This window comes from Procambarus clarkii, chromosome 14, assembly GCF_040958095.1.
Source record: "Procambarus clarkii isolate CNS0578487 chromosome 14, FALCON_Pclarkii_2.0, whole genome shotgun sequence".
Taxonomy (NCBI): Eukaryota; Metazoa; Arthropoda; class Malacostraca; order Decapoda; family Cambaridae; genus Procambarus; species Procambarus clarkii.
In genome coordinates, this window is record NC_091163.1 from 4,827,704 (window position 1) to 4,844,654 (window position 16,951).

General features: G+C 40.3%; 1 protein-coding gene across 1 annotated transcript in view; it reads left to right on the forward strand.

Moving 5' to 3' along the window:
• The window catches only part of LOC138364575 (pyruvate dehydrogenase (acetyl-transferring) kinase, mitochondrial-like), a 54,827-nt gene that overhangs the window by 26,368 nt on the left and 11,508 nt on the right, over positions 1-16,951 (forward strand). Inside the window, exons 2-7 of the mRNA XM_069324262.1 lie at positions 7,201-7,411; positions 8,561-8,745; positions 9,272-9,433; positions 11,696-11,740; positions 14,867-15,039; positions 16,092-16,316. Of these exons, the coding sequence (XP_069180363.1) occupies positions 7,201-7,411; positions 8,561-8,745; positions 9,272-9,433; positions 11,696-11,740; positions 14,867-15,039; positions 16,092-16,316 (1,001 nt within the window). The remainder of the gene's footprint in view (positions 1-7,200; positions 7,412-8,560; positions 8,746-9,271; positions 9,434-11,695; positions 11,741-14,866; positions 15,040-16,091; positions 16,317-16,951) is intronic.

Sequence of the window (16,951 nt, forward strand, 5' to 3'; positions counted from 1 at the left end):
TGTTCTGTCTTGTGTTGATACTTTTAATACCCTATTAATATCCCCTAGTGTTCTGTCTTGTGTTAATGCCACATCACCCTTCCCACCTCACTCAAATGTAATGCCACATCACCCTTCCCACCTCACTCAAATGTAGATATAAAATCAGGGAAACGCAAGTTCTAATCAGTTGTGTATTTGTGAAGTCTTTGAAAATGTAATAAGTTTTACGAAACGCGCCCGTGTCGCGTCAGACTAGAAATAAAAATGAATTTTGGAGAAGTGATTTTTAATTTACCTCCAACAGTGAAGCGTAATGTACGAAAGATTGAGAAAAATCTTACTTTTTCGGTCATATTTAATAATATATATATATATATATATATATATATATATATATATATATATATATATATATATATATATATATATATATATATATATATATAACTGAGGAATTAGCCTCGGCTACCATCATCTTTTATCCGGTCGTGATGGTCGAGTGGTTAAGGGGTCCTGTACACCAGTTGCAGAGTGCTACTGGCAGTATGGGTTCGAGTCACTTCTGGGGTGTGAGTTTTCAGTTGCATATATGCCTGGGGACCATTCAGCACGCATAGCGTTTCGAGCAAGTCCTTAATACCCCTGGAAGTTTCAGCCCCGTTCCTGTGCCAGGTAAGTCCATCACGGGCTCACCATAGCCCGTGCTACTTGGAACTTTTAGTTCCCAGTAGCTGAATCTTAAACAACAACAAGAAGTCCTTAATTCTAATTTTCACACACACATACATCCCCAGGAAGCAGCTGTCTAACTCCCATGTACCTATTTACTGCTTGGTGAACAGACGCATCAGGATGAAAGAAACTCTACCTATTTGTTTCCGCCTTCTGCCGGGGAACGAACCCGGATCCTTAGGGCTACGAACCCTACGAACGAACAGGGCTCAGGACTACAAACCGTGAGCGCTGCCCACTCAGCCGTCAGGCCCCCAACTTCAGTACACTCTCCAGTGGCTTTATTTATATGTTAAAGCAATATACTGTGTACATAGTTTATGAAGGTTTAAGGTTTTATCATTTTAATTCTGACGATTTTTCCGTCTATAAATATATACATTCAATCCAGTTACAACGCAGTTACAACACAGGTTGAATCCCATTTTGAACTGATTATCAGAACTTTACAATTGTTCCCTTATTCAGTCCAACTGTGACTATTTGTAGCAAAAGTTAGAACCAAAGCTTGGGATTTGGACCAAACCTGTAGCTCTAAACTGTAGGACAACAGTGCCACTGCAGGACTGAATGCGGCACTCCGGCAGTTCCGGGAACGTTGGCACTCTGCTAGAGCCCGTGTACACCATTGACACGCCCAATAACACGGGGTTAATGCATTTCTGTGTACAAACTCATTTAATAAATGCTTGCTTGCTTTAGCGTAGCGGCGCTGAGGGCGAGTTTCACTATGCTTCACGTCTCTTATTGATTGGTGGCCAGCAGGCTCTGAGGCAGAGGTCTCAGGTTGGCAGGCCGCTGAGAGTGGAAGGTTGGTGTTGACAGGCCGCTGAGAGTGGAAGGTTGGTGTTGACAGGCCGCTGAGAGTGGAAGGTTGGTGTTGACAGGCCGCTGAGAGTGGAAGGTTGGTGTTGACAGGCCGCTGAGAGTGGAAGGTTGGTGTTGACAGGCCGCTGAGAGTGGAAGGTGGGTGTTGACAGGCCGCTGAGAGTGGAAGGTTGGTGTTGACAGGCCGCTGAGAGTGGAAGGTTGGTGTTGACAGGCCGCTGAGAGTGGAAGGTTGGTGTTGACAGGCCGCTGAGAGTGGAAGGTTGGTGTTGACAGGCCGCTGAGAGTGGAAGGTTGGTGTTGACAGGCCGCTGAGAGTGGAAGGTTGGTGTTGACAGGCCGCTGAGAGTGGAAGGTTGGTGTTGACAGGCCGCTGAGAGTGGAAGGTTGGTGTTGACAGGCCGCTGAGAGTGGAAGGTTGGTGTTGACAGGCCGCTGAGAGTGGAAGGTTGGTGTTGACAGGCCGCTGAGAGTGGAAGGTTGGTGTTGACAGGCCGCTGAGAGTGGAAGGTTGGTGTTGACAGGCCGCTGAGAGTGGAAGGTTGGTGTTGACAGGCCGCTGAGAGTGGAAGGTTGGTGTTGACAGGCCGCTGAGAGTGGAAGGTTGGTGTTGACAGGCCGCTGAGAGTGGAAGGTTGGTAAGGGTTAGTAGAAGTTTTTTTTAAACTAAGACTAGGATTCATAAGGGTTGTTAAATGACGTATCTAGTGAAACTGCAAGCAAGAGCTGTTATCCTACTTCAGCTCATCTGAAGCCTATAGTGGCTCTGTAGGGAGATGGTATTAAGACAGATAAAGAGTTGACAGGAGGTTGATGGGTGGAAAGCTAGAAGTGTAACAGTTGGAAGGATTGAGCATATAGATGTTAGCAGATGGGAGGGGCGAGGTGAGGGATGGTTAGAAGAGGCGTTCGTAAAGGGAAATAAAGGACGGGATCACCATAGCCTGTGCTACTTGGAACTTGTTCCGAGTAGCTGAATCTATAACAACAACAGGCAATAAAGGAAGAGTCAGGGGGGGGGGGTGGCAGAGGAAGGGAAGATGAGGTTGGCATAGGAGAAATAATCTAGCCTCTCCCTGCAAAGCTTAAGAAATGGGGGGGGGAGGATTAACAGGAAATTGTAATTGAAATAAGTTTATTGAGGTAAAATACACACAAAGGGATGAGGTAGCTTCAAGTTATTCTCACCCCGTTCAGTACATCGTGTTCATACATATATAGACACACATCACAAACAATAAACGTATTACCGAACATTCTGAGTGATAAACATATACATTTCTTCCTTTACACATGTAGTATGTTACCAGACGTACACACAAATACTATTATGACTAGGTATATAGACAATTTACAATAGACATTCAGACAATTCAACAAAATGTCACAATCTTGATGTAAAATTCTCATATCTCTCCAGAATATCATCAATTTTTCCGTTGTGACACATCCAGGCTATTTGTTCAAGAACAGTCCTTATCTCAGTGTTTCTATATACATTAATCAACGGGACAGTTAAGAACATAATGGGTGTGAGACCTTAACATAGCACATAGTTTACACTTGGTGTCATTACCATTGTGTCACAACGGAAAGGTTGATGATATTCTGGAGAGATATGAGAATTTTACACCAAGATTGTGACATTTTGTTGAATTGTCTGAATGTCTATCCATGTGATTAACAGGAAGTGCTGGGGAATGGCAGGTAAGTTGTTGGCAGCGTCTTGAGTAAAGAAGGCGGAGTAACAACAATAAGTAAGGTGAAGAAGCTAGAGTAAGGGAAAGTGGGATGCAGGAAGCAAGGGAGGGAACCGGTTCTCTCCAGTAAGAGGCTGAGAGCGCACAATAGGACTAAAGATGACGAGTCCATCCAACGAAGCCTTGCCATACGTTTCTCGCGGGTTGTGTCTGTGTATGTATTAACACGATGTACTGAACGGGGTGAGAATAGCTTGAGCTACCTCATCCCTTTGTGTATATTTTACCTCAATAAACTTATTTCAATTTCATTTCTCGCGGGGTAGAATTAAACAAAAAGCCTAGTATTACAAGAGCGAATATCATCGATTTGTTGCACTGGCAATCAACAAGATGCAAGGAATCCAATGTGCAACTTATCTAAACAAGACACATTAAAAATGAAAAACCTGTCTATCACAGCTATCCTAACCAGCTGATTTGAGTTGGCATGACTGAATACACACACGCTTGATTGATTGATAAAGATTAAGCCACCCAAGAGGTGGCACGGGCATGAATAGCCCGTAAGTGGTGGCCCTTTTGAGCCATTACCAGTATCAATAGATGATACTGGAGATCTGTGGAGGTGCGACTGCACCCTGCGTGACGGGAGATGTCTCCCGTGACACACACGCTGTTACCCCTAGTCTATATATACGAGGGGTTACAGAGTGCAGGTCAGGAGGTAGGCTGCTACCCGAGACTGGTGGGATGGGTATAGGTGTGTGTGAGGTCGATAGAGATGGAAGGGGGAGGGGGGGGGGCGTCTTCCCCTTCCACATTCACCAGGACAGAGCTGTTCAACACTTTAGAAGAGACGGTGATGTCATAGTACACAAAGTTAGTTCGAGTGGATATATGTTGAATTTTGCGTGTTCATTTCTTACGCAATTCATGCCGCCAGCGACGGTTAGTTTATTGTGCACCTCATACTCATCCTGTGAGCGTTAGTTTACCGAGCACCCCTTATTCATCCTGTGAGCGTTAGTTTACCGAGCACCCCTTATTCATCCTGTGAGCGTTAGTTTACCGAGCACCCCTTATTCATCCTGTGAGCGTTAGTTTACCGAGCACTCTTTATTCTTCCCGTGAGTATTAGAGTATTGTCTCATATGACCATGACTCACATGCAAATGACTCACATACTGCATGTACACATGACTTACAGCATATACTCATGACTCATACTGCATGTTCATATGACTCACATGTTACACGGGTATAGTGTGTGTAGTAATACATGCCTCGGACATAAGCTCACTCCTGCTGGCACACGGGAACACACCACGTGTGTGTGTGTGTGTGTGTACTCACCTAGTTGTACTCACCTAGTTGTGTCTGCAGGATCGAGCATTGACTCTTGGATCCCGCCTTTCGAGCATCGGTTGTTTACAGCAATGACTCCTGTCCCATTTCCCTATCATACCTGGTTTTAAAATTATGAATAGTATTTGCTTTCACAACCTGTTCCTGAAGTGCATTCCATTTTCCCACTACTCTCACGCTAAAAGAAAACTTCCTAACATATCTGTGACTCATCTGAGTTTCAAGCTTCCATCCATGTCCCCTCTATGTGTGTGTGTGCGTGTGTGTTTTTACTATTTGTATCTGCAGAATCGAGTTATTAGCTCTCGGACCCCGCCTTTCTAACTAATTTATTTTACCCCTATTATGTCTACTACATATATTTCTCTCTTAACACACACACACACACCTCCAGGAAGCAGCAGCCCGTAGCAGCTGTCTAACTCCCAGGTACCTATTTACTGCTAGGTGCACAGAGTCATTAGGTGAAAGGAAACGTGCCCAGCCATTTTTGTCCTGCCCTGGATCCTCGATTATGAGTCGAGAACGTAAACCACTATGCTAGAGGACCCTAAACACAAACCTCGTGAGCCGAGTCCTAAAGTCCGAGTTATATATATATATATATATATATGCGAACAAGCCTGAATGGTCCCCAGGACAATATGCAACTGAATATTGAATATGCAATATGCAACTGAATATATATATATATATATATATATATATATATATATATATATATATATATATATATATATATTTATATATATATATATATATATATATATATTTATATATATATATATATATATATATATATATATATATATATATATATATATATATAATTTATTTTAATAACATTGTGGTCCCCAACCGGGGGGGGGGTTCGCCCCCCCCCCCCTTTGGGGATCTATTGAGTATTAGAGTATGTTCCTAAAAAAGTGTGGGCACCGCCATAATAATATATTCCATTATATAATAGATTTGCATCCAATAATATAGTGACAAGTTATCCAGTTAATTGTATGGTGTCTCCTCTCTCATGAACAAATATTGTATTCGAATCCTGATCTGTTCTTGTACGTTTTTATGTTCCGTTTAAATTATCTAAGCATTTTCGTGGTCGTCTTGCATAGAATTTATTGCAAGCTTTACAAGGGATTTGATTTATACCTCTTACAGTTATCAGGTTTATTTTTAGTGCGATATATTGTATGGTATGTTAAAAATGGCAAGTATGCAATGCAAATAAGACGGACTTAAAATATAGAGCTCCTTCTCGAAGGAAGTGTGGAATTACGCCACATCTAAGGTATTCAAGAGTAATGTTAAGTTCCTAATTAATCAACAGTACCTCATTATAGTACCCGCAGCTATCACTCCCTGTCCGTGTATCAAACAACTTACCATCCTTATATCCCTACTCTTAATCTCCATGCATTTCATGCAGTAACAACGGTATTTTATATTCCGTTTTTAACTTTGTGCCAACACCACGAATCCTGAGGCCAGATTCACGAAGCAGTTACACAAGTACTTACGAACGTGTACATCTTTCCTCAATCTTTGACGGCTTTTGTTTCATTTATTAAACACTTTACAAGCATGAAAACTTCCCAATCAACTGTTGTTATTGTTATAAACAGCCTCCTGGTGCTTCGGAGCTCATTAACTGTTCAATAATTGTAAACAAAGCCGTCAAAGATTGAGGAAAGATGTTCACATTCGTAAGTACTTACGTAACTGCTTCGTGAATCTGGCGCCTGGAGTCTTGAAAGCTATTGGAAATTTCACTTACTCTCTAAACTAGTTTCTAACTTTATCAGTTTAAGTTCAGTTCATTTATTTAGCACCCTGTACCCATTCTGTGTATAGTGGTCAAGGTTACAGAAGCACATAATGGGCTCGGGAACTGTACCCCATCAGCAGAACATGTACCCCATACATTCATTTAGCTAAGCAAGTTACAGACTTGATAAGCTAGTTAGTTTAATGTATACATCAGCAATGGGGTTCAAGAACGACCACAACTACAGTCTCTAAGCTTTCATTTGCGGCAAGCGAGTTTCATAATTTGATTTGTTTATCATGCAAACCGCCCGCCATCTAGTGGGCGACGTTGGAAAGGTTACAATCGCTCACTTAATTCATCACCAGTATAAATGTTCATTGCCACCACCTTTTCCTTCTAAATCTGGAAAACTTATTAACATATTGATATGAAGCTTTCAAAATAAGTTGAGAAGGTAAAGCAAAACTTTGAGATACCTACAAGACAATATTAATGTAGCCTCATCAAAATATCTTGACCAGAATAAAATATACTCGATGCCAAACTATATAATCTTAGTAATGCTATTTTCCAATAGATGCCATTAATTGTTTTTTTTTTGCAAGGACTGTTAAATATATTTAAATTTTAAATGTCTTAAAAGCATACATTATCAAGATCATCAAGGCAAATGGGGGTGGACCTTCGACAAGCCCCCGGCTTACTGTCCTCATGGAGGCGACTAGTGCTAGTGGTCCTCAGGTAAAACTCATGTATTATTAATGTGTAAATATGAATCATAACCAATCATAATCTTGTATCTGTTCCCCCTAGGTGAAAACGCCAGCAACAGAGATTCATTTTTGTTCCTACGCAAGGAGCTGCCAGTTCGACTAGCAAACATCATGAAGGAATTCCACCTGCTGCCGGAAAAACTCCTTCATATGCCGTCAGTGTGTGCTGTGAGGGACCTCTACCGTATGAGTTTTATGGACCTTCTCGAGTTTGAAAAAGGCAGTTCCTCCAATTCCAACATTCTTGAAAAGTAATAATTTAAGAGACTCGTCTGCAAAGCCTCTTGACTTACTAATAATCCAAAAGCCTACTAACTCATCTGCGACTCGGAAGCCTGGGGACAGATTCACGAAGCAGTTACACAAGTACTTATGAACGTGTACACCTTTCCTCAATCTTTGACGGCTTTGGTTACCTTTATTAAACAGTTTACATGCATGAAGACTTCCCAATCAATTGTTGTTATTGTTATAAACAGCCTTCTGGTGCCTCGGAGCTTATTAATTATTTAATAATTGTAAACAAAGCCGTCAAAGATTCAGAAAAGATGTACAGGTTCGTAAGTGTTTGCGTAACTGCTTCATGAATCTGGCCCCTGTATTGTGCCACCCCCCTCTTCCTTCACTAGGATACATTGGTACATGCTGTTAACAAAAAATTCATGCCACCAAACTTGCAGGGTGATTGATAGGTATAGGGTGACGGTGATATCTTGATTGATTGATGAAGATTAAGCCACCCAAGAGGTGGCATGGGCATGAATAGCCCGTAAATCGGTGCCCCATGTCACCCGAGCTCTTATAGTCGACTCTAGTTGGAAGGTTACAAGGAGCAGCAAGGAGGACAATGTGTAGTGAGGGGGTAGTTATAAACATGGTCGTGTGTAGTGTAGGTGGTTACAGTGATAACGGTCGTGAGTAGTATAGATGGTGATAATTGTGTGAAGATAATGTCATTGATAATGGTTACGTGTTAAAACTTGCGTAATTACCTAAGTGTAGTTACAGGATCAGGTCTACGCTCGTGGTGTCCCGTCTTCCCAGTACTCTTTGTCAAATAATGCTTTGAAACTACTGACGGTTTGGGCCTCTGTGTGTATGTGGTGGAATATTTTGGTATATATTTTAGTATATGGAGAGAGATGGAGGGAAAGACTTTACTTTAATTTACCAAACATTAATTTACGTTTATCGGTACTGCAACTTCTGATTTCCAATCTTGTTTAATGGTAAAGTAATGATGTGAAGAAAGCACTAAAACAGTATGACAATATAGCCATCTTGTTTTAAAGCTTAACTTTCGCTTGTGATCTACTTATTTTTTAATTATTAAAATACAGCTAACACTATTTCAAAGTAGCAACACCACTGCACTGTATTTATTGACATTTGCTCCGCAGGTTCACCGACACATTAATCAAAATACGCAATCGCCACATGGACGTGGTGACGACGATGGCGCAGGGCGTGATGGAGCTAAAGGATGCTCACTCCATCAACGCCAACACCGAGAGCAATATTCAGTACTTTCTTGACAGATTCTACATGAACCGTATTTCCGTCAGAATGCTTATCAACCAGCACAGTAAGTATTCCTGTTACACTACACGTCTACGATCTTCATATCATGAGATGCAATATTGAAGAATTAACAACTGCACCATGAAAATTTTGCCCAAAACAGGTGCGCAGTGCAGGGGTTAATACTGAATGTACTGTACTGTATAGCACATTTTCATTTACAAAATCAGATCATGTTGAATGCCATTATTGATAATTAAATATAATAGCAATTCAAATGAATTAAAATACAGTATATTCAAGTGTTGTACGAACACAGTACTGAAATTAGATGTCAACACTTCTAATTGTCATTATTAGTTGACCAGACCACACACTAGAAAGTGAAGGGACGACGACGTTTCGGTCCGCCCTGGACTATTTTCAAGTCGTCTGGGAGAATAGTCAATCACAATCGTCTTGAGAATGGTCCAGGACGGACCGAAACGTTGTCGTCCCTTCACCTTCTAGCGTGTGGTCTGGTCAACTTACTTTAGCCACGTTATTGTGACTCATCGCCTGCATTGTCATTATTATTTTCAATATTTCAGCAATACTTTTTGGCGAAGGTGTCAATGCACAGAACCACATTGGTTGTATAGACCCCCACTGTGACGTTGTCCGTGTAATAGAAGATGCCTACTCTCATACCCGCTTTCTTTGTGACCAATATTACCTTGCCTCTCCAGAACTAGTCCTCAAGTATCATCAGGGTAAGTATTATAATGGAGTTTGTTTTAGAAGCTCCAAATGCCTATATATATATCCAGTTACAGCCCCGCTCCTGTGCCAGGTAAGTCCACTACGGGCTCACGATAGCCCGTGCTACTTGGAACGTTCTGTTCAGAATACCTGAATCTAAAACAACACAACAACCAATTGATATTGGTAAGTTTATTTACAGGAACTTACATTGGGCCTTGGAACACTCGGTGTACACATTCAGTACATTCATATTACTTCGACAAGCCACCGGCTTCCTGTCCTCGTCGAGGCCACTAGGGTTAGTGGCTCTCAGGTAAATATTAGTACAGCAGGTTGCTGTACTATAGTTTCGTTAATATGGACACTGTAATAATTTAGGTACAGGTACAGTCTCACCAAGCCCAGGAATTATAGTTAACTAGGAATTATAGGCAACCAGTGCGAGTTACATCCTAGGAAAGGTCAGTAGTTGTCCTAGCAGACCTTGATAAGTTAGACAAGCTTCCTGTCACCGACAATGGGAAACCAGACGATTGATTCCTATTATACACATAACCAAAAAGAAGTTAAGAGTTCCTGCTCTCATAATTGTCATTTTCATAGCAAACGGCGCCATTCGTTTGTATGCGCTCCGTTTCATACGCCAGCAGTATGTAAACATACGCCAGCAGTATGTAAACATACGCCAGCAGTATGTAAACATACGTCAGCAGTAGGTAAACATACGTCAGCAGTAGGTAAACATACGCCAGCAGTAGGTAAACATACGCCAGCAGTAGGTAAACATACGCCAGCAGTATGTAAACAAACGCCGGTAGTAGGTAAACATACGCCAGCAATATGTAAACATACGCCAGCAATATGTAAACATACGCTAGTATTCGATCCCTCGATCGTCATGGCCCCTCAACCAACAACATGTGTTATTATAAGTATTAATGTCAGTAACCAAGCAATGGCTTTATCTTGTATATCCACCTTACAACCAAGGCCATCCACACCAACACACAACACCACAATAATGTTTAATAACTTTAAATTTATTCTTAGCATTTCTTGTTGTTTTTTCATGCTGATACTACACTGGCTATATCCAGGATTTATGCAAAGGGGTCCGTCCATAATTACAACTAATATCCTTTGCCGCATTTCTACTAAAAGGTGGCAAAGGATAACTAATAAATGTCTACACATAAGGGACATAACTGGCCGTCCCCTCACAGTGTTCAAGAGAGAACTGGATAAGCACCTCCAAAGGATACCTGATCAACCAGGCTGTGACTCATACGTCAGGCTGCGAGCAGCCGCGTCCAACAGCCTGGTTGATCAGTCCGGCAACCAGGAGGCCTGGTCGACGACCGGGCCGCGGGGACGCTAAGCCCCGGAAGCACCTCAAGGTAACCTCAAGGTAGGTCCGTAGAATTACCCAAAGCCACAGAAAGTTAGCCAGAGCCAAACAAAACTACCCAAAGCCTGCTAGCATTATGTAAGTAATGAAGATATATGGTATATTTATTCACTATAATGTTGGCACTCAATGCAGAACATGATCAAACCTATTTTTCCTCTGAAATAATCAAATTTCTTAAGGAAATTAGATGTAAAAATTTAGCAGGTGATGCCATAGGAAGTTGACAATCCAAGTGACAATGTTGTAGAGCGACTTGTCCGAGATATATTGTCGCCTAGAGTGCGTTTGCTGGCATATCAGCCTTCTGTACACAGTGACCCAGTTTAGCTTTGGGTAGCTTTGGGTAATTATACGGACCCCACGTATAGCCATCTCCATCACTGCTCACACACACTCACCACACCCATACTACTCGGAAACCCTCCTCCCTTTCTCTGCAACTTTAAAAACCAGTTATAATATAAACCAGTTAAAATATAAATTGCATAACTATGAACTCTTGCCTTCAGAATGCAGTATAGTACACTAAAATGCAATGACTTTATTTTACTATGAATATATTTAATACTTTAATAAAAATGTTTGCACTGGAACACACATTTGGTACAGAATAAATAGTATTTGATGGTTTAGATATCTTTTCTATTGCTTATACTAATGCCTTATGATGACCAGTGACTTGGATAAATGGATTAGCTAAGTATCTGTTATAAAATTTATACCTGAAAAAATAATAATGTACTTAAGCTGTTAAAGACTTCTTATCTTTTCCAAGGGTAAGTCTGTGGTCATGTGGCTCGTGTGTGGTGTTCAGTAGCAATAATCATAGAATACAGTACTTGTTCACTTGCACCCACAGAACAGGACAAGGCAACAAGAACGATAAAAGAAGCTGGTGCGCCAGGTACTGTATTGCTTTTGTACTCTCTAACCAATATTTGCATGTTTTATGTAACCAGCTTTGAGTTATTTATTTAACTAGATATAAGAGTACCACCTTTGGTGCAATTGTAGGGACCCACAACCTTGGAGAAGAGAATAAAAGCATTAACATTTAGGAACAAAGTTTCATACATGTAAATAGCACAAGAGAATGCATGGAGTGGATGTTCAGCATGTTTAGGGATTTAAACCGAGAGGGCTTTGTGTTGTCTGAAGACAGAGTTTGTTATAGTTCTAATAGCAAATTTGTGCTGGGTGATGGGCTCTTAAGTACTCTTAAGGTGATTTGCAGTGGTTGAACCCCATGCACAGATACCATATGTTAGACAGGGATAGATTTAAATGTCAAAACTCTGTTAACATTTACAGTACAGCTGAAAAAAATCAAGGCAAATGGGGGGACCTTCGACAAGCCACCGGCTTCCTATGCTCATCGAGACCACTAATGTTAGTGGCTCTCAGGTAAACTCGGGTAAAATTAGCGAGTAGTACAATGAGAGGAGAGCAGAGTGGGGGAACATAATACAATATCTGATTTTAGAGAGTATTCCGACAGTTTTGACTTTTTTTTTTGGGGGGGGGGGGCTATGTGTTGGCTGTGGGTGCTGAAGTTTAGTCTCTTATCTATGTATAGGCCAAGGAACTTTCCACCATTTTTATTGCTAATGTTAATATTATCAATCTGAAGTTGAATATGGTTTGATGATTTACTTTCAAATAAAATGTAGTAGGTCTTTTCTATGATTAGTGTAAGTTTGTTGATTGACATCCATGAGTCAACCTTTTTAATTCATTATTTACACTGTTATTTAGTGTGTATGGGTTGGAGTCTGAATAAAAGTAGCATTGTCAACAAATTCCCCAGCAGTCCCTGCGGTGTAGTGGCAAGACACTCGCCTACCGTTTTGCGAGCGCTTTGTCCTGGGTTCATATCCTGGCCGGGGAGGATTTACCGGGCGCAAATCTTTAACTGTAGCCTTTGCTTAACCCAACAGTAAAATGGGTACCTGGTTGTTAAACGATTTGGCAGTTCGTATTCCAGGGAACATAGGATTAAGGACTTGCCCGAAATGCTATGCATGCTAGTGGCTATACAAGAATATATATACAGTATATATATATATATATATATATATATATATATATATATATATATATATATATATATATATATATATATATATATATATATATATATATATATATATGTTTAAGAATGTTTAGAGACATTTGGCAAATCATTGATGTATACTATATAAGAGATAGGAGAGGTCCTACGATGCTGCCCTGTGGCACTCTATTATTATTGGTAAAGTGGGGGGAAGGTTATATCATTGGTGGATTTGGATTTCATGACTATGTTCCTTTATGACTTTACTTCATCCTCATGGTTTCCTACCTTGTGCTTCAAACTAACACTGTGCCTTGTGCTACTCACTTACCCAATTTTAGTACTAAGACATGCAACATCACCAGTATAATCAATAGTACTATCAATTTATAGTGTAGTTATTATGTTGAACTTAAATTTTGCTACAACGTACCTATTATATACAGTATTACCATTATCAGTTAGATTAAGGACCTGCCCAAAACTTTCTGCAATGCCTTGATAAAAAGATCATCAAAGCAGAATGGGGAGGGGGGACCTTTGACAAGCTGCCAGCTTTCTATCCTCGTCGAGGACATTAGTGTTAGTGGCTCTCAGGTAAACTCAAGTAAACTTAGGTTATGTACTCTGACAACCCAGTGTACCTTCCTGTATATAAATAAGTAAATAGAACATAACCTTCTGAGGGATTTTACAAAAGCATGCTCTTTCCTAAGTTGTGCTATACAACTCGTATATACTGTGTGTGTGTGTGTGTGTGTGTGTGTGTGTGTGTGTGTGTGTGTGTGTGTATTCACCTAGTTGTGTTTGCGGGGGTTGAGCTTTGCTCTTTCGGCCCGCCTCTCAACTGTCAATCAACTGTTTACTAACTACTTTTTTTTTCCACACCACACACACACACACACTCCAGGAAGCAGCCCGTGACAGCTGACTAATTCCCAGGTACCTATTTACTGCTAGGTAACAGGGGCATTCAGGGTGAAAGAAACTTTGGCCATTTGTTTCTGCCTGGTGCGGGAATCGAATCCGCGCCACAGAATTACGAGTCCTGCACACTATCCACCAGTCAACCAGGCCCCCTGCGATATTGTGTGTGTGTGTGTGTGTATGTGTATAATATATATATATATATATATATATATATATATATATATATATATATATATATATATATATATATATATATATATATATAATATACTGTATATATATATGCTGTATATGAATGAGAATATCAGTACAGTATTAAAAATTTGATGTACAGTACAGTATTCTACATTTTTAATACATAAGTACATTACAGCTTATGAACGAGCATGCTTTTGCAAAGTCCCTCAATAGGTTATGTTCTATTTTAATTGATTTAATTTATATAGAACATTATAATATTTATAATTCATTGTGTCGGGAGATAAGCAGCCAGAGTGTATTCATACACGTTAGGCTTATATCGAGGCTCCCCCCCCCCCCCAGGTCAAATTACTGACCCCTCCCAGAATGCAAGCCCACAACAAGCTGATAAATTCCTGAGTACCTACTTACTGCTAGGTGAACAAAGGCATTAGATGATAGGAAATGCGCCCAACCATTTCTGTTCCGCCCAGGATTCGAACCTGGAATTATCACTTGTGAGTCGAGAACACAACTAACTGTACTATCAAAACCCTTTTTGTTTGATTTAGAAATTAGTATGAAATTGAACTAGACTTAGATATCTCAATCTTTTATGTCAAAAAGCATACTTATCTTTCAAGAATTTAGAGCTAACTGGAGGGCACTTACTTTAAAGCCAGAAAGAGCTATGATATAGTTCTCAGGTACAAATTATATATATATATAATATATATACACACACACATTTTTAGAGGTATTTTGTGTGTTAATAAACACTAAACATGAATTCCTAGTATTCTCACTGATCTCCCATATGCTATAATACAGTGTACAAGTAGCTAATTAAAAGTATATTCTTTCCAGTGGATAAAACCCCTGCATCAGTTGTATATGTGCCCTCTCATCTGTATCACATGCTGTGTGAACTCTTCAAGAACAGCATGCGTGCTGTTGTTGAGCATCATGGTCCTGGTGCTGACGTGTTTCCTCCTTTAGATGTGCTTCTAGTCATGGGGCATGAAGATATTACTATTAAGGTATGTATTATATGGGCAGCAGCAAGGGTCTTTGGATTCTTTATTGTGGTGCTCACGTTTTTCTTTTGATTCTGGGATACTTATTCCCTTACAGAGTGGAGAATTGTTGATCAGTAGCCCCGTCGAGTAGGGAATTGTTTAGTAGCTCGGTTGGGTAGGGAATATTTCTTCAGTAGCTCGGTTGGGTAGGGAATATAGAAAATCACTGAAAATATAGAAAATCTAGGGAATAAATATAGGGAATATAGAAAATCACTGAATCCTGTCAAGTATGTCATCAATTTATCCAATGCAATATTCAGATTGTTATTTACAAAGATTTTCAACCCACTGCATCTCTGGGTCGACCCCAACCGACCCCGACCCCAGTGCAATGGGTCGGAAATCAGTACTGTAAGTATGGGAAGCTTGTCTGATCACATATGATGTGTAAGATTATATTAGGTGGTGAAAGGGTGATCATACCTTACACAAGAATTCAAGATGTAAAAATGATGAAAGCTGAGAAGTTTAGTTCAGACAGAACTGGTAAATGACTATAAGAGGCAAGAGACCTGACTTTACCTGAGGGCCACTAGCACTCTAGTGGTCTCGCTGAAGATAGGATGCTGGGAGCTTGTCAAAGGTTTTCCCTATTTGTCGTGATGATTTTTTCTAGCTGGATTTTAAATATTCAACAGTTTTAGTATTTAGGGCTTCCACAGGTAGGCAGTTCCACGAGTTTATAACCCTGTGGGTGAAAAAAGCATCTCTTGTTTCCAGTCCTACATTGTGGCTTCTTGAGCTTGAAACTGTTGTTCCTTGTTTGTGTTACAATTGACCTTTTGAAAAAGTTGTCTGGATCAGCAGCCTCCATATTGTTCTGAGCATTATTTTGAAAGTTTCAATGAGATCACCCCCGTCATGCCTGGTTTGCAGTGTTGTTAAGTATGAACAAATACATCTTAATGCCATGTTTACCTGATGCATACTGTAGAATAAGTGTTTGGTTAAGAATACAAAAGAAGAGCGAATAGTTACCTAAACTCTGGGAAAATCTTATTACTTTTCAGTTGAGTGACCAAGGTGGTGGTGTCCCCCGAAGCCAGATAGACCAACTCTTCAATTACATGTACTCCACAGCCCCACAACCAGCCGTTTCAGGACTGGATACTCCACCCTTGGCTGGTTATGGTTACGGCCTTCCTCTCTCAAGACTGTATGCTCGCTATTTCCATGGAGATCTGATGCTAGTATCATGCGAAGGTTATGGAACAGATGCCATAATTTTCTTAAAGGTATAAAATTCAGTCATGCCAACAATTTACTTTGTAGACAAAAAATCTGATATTATTATTATCCAATATCTTATTTCATGGTCAAAGGCACAATTATCAATTCAAATTTGTCATAACATCTTTCATTTTTTCAATTGATGATCCTATTCATCTTTTTATTTTATCTATTTACTCTAACATATATTTTCATGTTAGAAAATAACAAATCTTGTCTTCTGTTCTGCATTTGAAGTATACATTGATAATAAGCTACATTTATGAATTGCTTGTATTCAACATTACCGAGGGTTCATTCTCGACACACAATCGAGAATTCCGGGTTCGAATCCCGGGCGGGACAGAAATGGTTGGGCACGTTTCCTTTCACCTAATGCCTCTGTTCACTGAGCAGTAATTAGATATTAGGAGTAAATCAGCTTGTTGTAGGATTGCATCCTGAGTGGGCTCAGTAATTCGGGCTGGGAAGGGGGGGTAAAACCTCGATAAAAGCCAAAATGTATTTGAATATACTCTGGCTCAGTAATTCGGCCTGGGAAGGGGAGGGGAGGACCTCGATAAAAGCCAAAATGTGTTTGAATATACTCTGGCATCCTGTCCCCCCAACACAATGGATTATTTAAGTCATCTCATAGTGT